At 45.0% G+C, this 6,000-nt stretch overlaps 1 protein-coding gene across 1 annotated transcript in view; it reads right to left on the bottom strand.

Moving 5' to 3' along the window:
• LOC129821592 (glycogen synthase kinase-3 beta-like) overlaps nt 1-6,000 on the bottom strand; it is a 63,624-nt gene that overhangs the window by 12,838 nt on the left and 44,786 nt on the right. Inside the window, exon 3 of the mRNA XM_055879241.1 lies at nt 5,040-5,300. Within this exon, the coding sequence (XP_055735216.1) occupies nt 5,040-5,300 (261 nt within the window). The remainder of the gene's footprint in view (nt 1-5,039; nt 5,301-6,000) is intronic.

The following is a 6,000-nucleotide window of genomic DNA, read 5'->3' as shown; positions in this document are numbered from 1 at the left end:
CTAGCACTCATTTCAGAATGCTTTTATTCACACTAGAACGTACGTCTGAACACTGGGCACATAATCATCTCGGAAGACTAGCACTGTTAAAATACATACGCCTTGTATACTGTCAAAGACATGTAAAGATATTGGCACTGCCAGCCAGCTGCAGACTGGTACCCGTCTGCACAACCTCTCCTCCCCCATTCTCTGTACCTGGGCACTGATCACACACACCTCTCAGTCCTGCCAACTGTACACGAGACACGGCTTAGCCAAACCTAGAGGCATGCCGTGATCTCACAGTGCCACTGTGTGCTAGAGCTCTTAAATTCGCACTGTGTTTGACGTGTGTTGTGTAAGTGTGTAAAGAGTGAACAGGAACAGTGTTTAATCAGTCCAGACTCCAGACCTTACATAACTCCACATAATTATAATTCTATTGATACTGCTAACACTATTGCTACTGCTAACACTATTGCTAATGCTAACACTTTTGCTACTGCTAACTCTATTTCTACTACTAACACTATTGCTACTGCTAAAACTATTGCTACTACTAATGCTACTGCTAACACTATTGCTACTGCTAACACTATTGCTACTGCTAACACTATTGCTACTGCTAACACTTTTGCTACTGCTAACACTTTTGCTACTGCTAACACTTTTGCTACTGCTAACTCTATTGCTACTGCTAACTCTATTGCTACTGCTAAAACTATTGCTACTACTAACACTATTGCTACTGCTAAAACTATTGCTACTACTAATGCTACTGCTAACACTATTGCTACTGCTAACTCTATTGCTACTGCTAACACTATTGCTACTGCTAACACTATTGCTACTGCTAAAACTATTGCTACTACTAATGCTACTGCTAACACTATTGCTACTGCTAACTCTATTGCTACTACTAACACTATTGCTACTGCTAAAACTATTGCTACTACTAATGCTACTGCTAACAGCTAACACTACTGCTACTACAAACACTATTACTACAGCTAGTGCTACGCTCCTGGTTAGAGCCATTACTGCTGTTAAAAGCTACCACTACTGTTAACAGCTAACATAACTCCTAGGCTGCTAAAAGCTAACAACTGTTAACAGCTAACACAGCAACTAGGCTGCTAAAAGCTAACAACTGTTAACAGCTTACACAGCTACTACTAACATCTAACACAACTGTTAGTCTGCTACTACTGGCACTGCACTCTACACTAGACATGAGCCATCTGACCAGGACCCATCTTCAGACCTGACTAGTATTATGCATACACACTCTCTCTCCCTCTCTGCCTGTCTTTTTCCCTCCTACGTGTCAGCAGAGCTATAATCCCCATACCAATCACACTATGCCAGCTATCCACAATTAGAACAGAGAGTGAAGGGGGTAAGAGGAAAAGATGTCAGAGATGAGAGAAAGAGGGGAAGAGTGAGGCTCACGACAGGCCCTCTTGCACGTGGTGGTTCCTAAAATTAGCAAGTGGCCTTTGGTCAGGCAACCCCTTTACTCAGTGCCCTCTGCCCCAACCTCTCTCCCTCACCCTCACACATGGGCATCCCAAACCAAGTCCAGACTAGGTTTCCTGAGTGGGAGTATCTATTACTGCAGTGTCATGGACCTGGCACTGTGCATGCTGCATACATGCACTTTGACATATTGGGCACATGAGTGTGGTCTATATTTGTCAGTGCTCCTCCTGCCAGCATGTGAATGACAGATTCTACGAACTGAACCATTCATGTGTTATGAATATTCAGAATACTCAGAGAGGGAACATGACATACAGACAGACAGACAGACAAACAGACAGACAGACATACGGAAAGACAGACAGCGATACAGACACAGAAGGACAGAGAGACAGACACACAAGACAGACAGACAAACAGCGATACAGACAGACAGAAGGACAGAGAGACAGACACACAAGACAGACATACAGACAGAGAGAGAGAGACAGACAACGATACGGAAAGACAGACATACAGACAGAGAGAGAGAGACAGACAACGATACGGAAAGACAGACATACAGACAGAGAGAGAGAGACAGACAACGATACGGAAAGACAGACATACAGACAGAGAGAGAGAGACAGACAACGATACGGAAAGACAGACATACAGACAGAGAGAGAGAGACAGACAACGATACGGAAAGACAGACATACAGACAGAGAGAGAGAGATAGACAACGATACGGAAAGACAGACATACAGACAGAGAGAGAGAGACAGACAACGATACGGAAAGACAGACATACAGACAGAGAGAGAGAGACAGACAACGATACGGAAAGACAGACATACAGACAGAGAGAGAGAGACAGACAACGATACGGAAAGACAGACATACAGACAGAGAGAGAGACAGACAACGATACGGAAAGACAGACATACAGACAGAGAGAGAGACAGACAACGATACGGAAAGACAGACATACAGACAGAGAGAGAGAGACAGACAACGATACGGAAAGACAGACATACAGACAGAGAGAGAGAGACAGACAACGATACGGAAAGACAGACATACAGACAGAGAGAGAGAGACAGACAACGATACGGAAAGACAGACATACAGACAGAGAGAGAGAGACAGACAACGATACGGAAAGACAGACATACAGACAGAGAGAGACAGACAACGATACGGAAAGACAGACATACAGACAGAGAGAGAGAGACAGACAACGATACGGAAAGACAGACATACAGACAGAGAGAGAGAGATAGACAACGATACGGAAAGACAGACATACAGACAGAGAGAGAGAGACAGACAACGATACGGAAAGACAGACATACAGACAGAGAGAGAGAGACAGACAACGATACGGAAAGACAGACATACAGACAGAGAGAGAGAGACAGACAACGATACGGAAAGACAGACATACAGACAGAGAGAGAGAGACAGACAACGATACGGAAAGACAGACATACAGAGAGAGAGAGAGACAGACAACGATACGGAAAGACAGACATACAGACAGAGAGAGAGAGACAGACAACGATACGGAAAGACAGACATACAGACAGAGAGAGAGAGACAGACAACGATACGGAAAGACAGACATACAGACAGAGAGAGAGAGACAGACAACGATACGGAAAGACAGACATACAGACAGAGAGAGAGAGACAGACAACGATACGGAAAGACAGACATACAGACAGAGAGAGAGAGACAGACAACGATACGGAAAGACAGACATACAGACAGAGAGAGAGAGACAGACAACGATACGGAAAGACAGACATACAGACAGAGAGAGAGAGATAGACAACGATACGGAAAGACAGACATACAGACAGAGAGAGAGAGACAGACAACGATACGGAAAGACAGACATACAGACAGAGAGAGAGAGACAGACAACGATACGGAAAGACAGACATACAGACAGAGAGAGAGAGACAGACAACGATACGGAAAGACAGACATACAGACAGAGAGAGAGAGACAGACAACGATACGGAAAGACAGACATACAGACAGAGAGAGAAAGACAGACATACAGTGCCTTCGGAAAGTATTCAGACCCCTTGTCTTTTTTCACATTTTGTTATGTTCCAGCCTTATTCTAAAATTGATTAAATAAAGAAAATCCTCAGCAATCTACACAAAATACCCCATAATGACGAAGCAAAAACAGCTGTTGTTTTTTTATTTTTGCAAATGTATAAAAAATAAAAACAGAAAAACCTTACTTACAAAAGTATTTTAAATTGGAGTCCACCTGTGGTAAATTCAATTGATTGGACATGATTTTGAAAGGCACACACCTGTATATATAAGGTCCCACAGTTGACAGTGCATGTCAGAGCATAAACCAAGCCATGAGGTCGAAGAAATTGTCCGTAGAGCTCCGAGACAGGATTGTGTTGAGGCACAGATCTGGGGAAGGGTACCAAAACATTTCTGCAGTATTGAAGGTCCCCAAAAACACAGTGGCCTCCATCATTCTTAAATGTAAGAAGTTTAGAACCACCAAGACTCTTCCTAGAGCTGGCCGCCCGGCCAAACTGAGCAATCGGGGGAGAAGGGCCATGGTCAGGGAGGTGACAAAGAACCCGGTGGTCACTCTGACAAAGCTCTAGAGTTCCTTTGTGGAGATGGGAGAACCTTCCAGAAGGACAACCATCTCTGCTGCACTCCACCAATCAGGCCTTTATGGTAGAGTGGCCAGACGGTAGCCACTCCTCAGTAAAAGGCACATGACAGCCCGCTTGGAGTTTGTCAAAAGGCTCCTAAAGACTCTCTGACCATGAGAAATAAGATTCTCTGGTCTGATGAAACCAAGATTGAACTCTTTGGTCTGAATGCCAACGTCACGTCTAGAATGAAACCTGGCAACATTCCTATGGTGAAGCATGGTGGTGGCAGCATCATGCTTTGGGGATGTTTTTCAGCGGAAGGGACTGGAAGACTAGTCAGGATCGAGGCAAAGATGAACGGAGCAAAGTACAGAGATATTGCTGAAAACCTAAAAACCTTGCTGAAAACCTGCTCCAGAGCGTTCAGGACCTCAGAATGGGGCGAAGGTTCACCTTCCAACAGGACAATGACCCTAAGCACGCAGCCAAGACAATGCAGGAGTGGCTTCGGGACAAGTCTCTCAATGTCCTTGATTAGCCCTGCCAGAGCCTGGATTTCTACCCGATCTAACATCTCTGAAGAGACCTGAAAATAGCTGTGCAGTGACGCTCCCCTTCCATCCTGACAGAGCTTGAGAGGAGCTGCAGAGAAGAATTGGTGAAACTCCCCAAATACAGATGTGCCAAGCTTGTAGCGTCATACCCAAGAAGACTCGAGGCTGTAATCACTGCCAAAGGTGCTTTAACAAAGTACGGAGTAAATGGTCTGAATACTTATGTAAATATGATATTTCAGTTCATTTTTTTCATAAATTAGCAAAAATGTCTAAAAACCTGTTTTTGCATTGTCATTATGGGGTATTGTGTGTAGATTGATGAGGGGGGAAAAACAATTGAATCCATTTTAGAATAGGGCTTTAATGTAACAAAATGTGGAAAAAGTCAAGGGGTTTGAATACTTTCCGAAGGCACTGTACAAGACAGACAGACAGAGAGAGTGACAGACAGAAGGACAGAAAGACAGACAGACAAAGAGACATACAGACGGACAGAGAGACACAGACAGACAGAGAAACAGACAGACAGAGACAGACAGATGGACGGACAAGGAGGCAAACGGACCTTGTCTCCGCTGGAGTAGAAGAAGTAGCGCAGGCGTACAATGTTGCAGTGGTCCAGTTTCCTCATGATCTGCAGCTCGCGGTTCTGACAGGGAGAGAGACAGACAGACATCAGTCAATACTACTTACTGTTACAACAGGATACAGCATGAGAGAACTACAAGACAAAGGTGGGTCAACAGCAAACAGCAGCAGAGAGAAAGAACCAGGTTAGATACAGGTCAACTACAGACAGACACAGCACAGATTTTACACATATCAAGAATCATACATAACGTAAGATAATTATTTGCACTCAATCTGGAGAACTCTAAGTCCACAGAAGACTCCAGCCAAACAGACCAAGAGGAAGAATAGCCACCCACAGAGGAAGAGTAGCCACCCACAGAGGAAGAGTAGCCACACACAGAGGAAGAGTAGCCACACACAGAGGAAGAGTAGCCACCCACAGAGGAACAGTAGCCACCCATAGAGGAACAGTAGCCACACACAGAGGAAGAGTAGCCACACACAGAGGAAGGGTAGCCACACACAGAGGAAGAGTAGCCACCCACAGAGGAAGAGTAGCCACCCACAGAGGAATGGTAGCCACAAACAGAGGAAGAGTAGCCACACACAGAGGAGGACAAGTAGCCACCCACAGAGGAAGAGTAGCCACCCACAGAGGAAGAGTAGCCACCCACAGAGGAGAACAAGTAGCCACCCACAGAGGAACAGTAGCCACACACAGAGGAAGAGTAGCCACACACAGAGGAAGAGTAGCCACCCACAGAGGAAGAGTAGCC

This window comes from Salvelinus fontinalis, chromosome 23 (assembly GCF_029448725.1).
Source record: "Salvelinus fontinalis isolate EN_2023a chromosome 23, ASM2944872v1, whole genome shotgun sequence".
Classification (NCBI taxonomy): Eukaryota; Metazoa; Chordata; class Actinopteri; order Salmoniformes; family Salmonidae; genus Salvelinus; species Salvelinus fontinalis.
The sequence above is the reverse complement of the archived record's forward strand: the minus strand, read 5'-3'. Positions and strand labels throughout refer to the sequence as shown.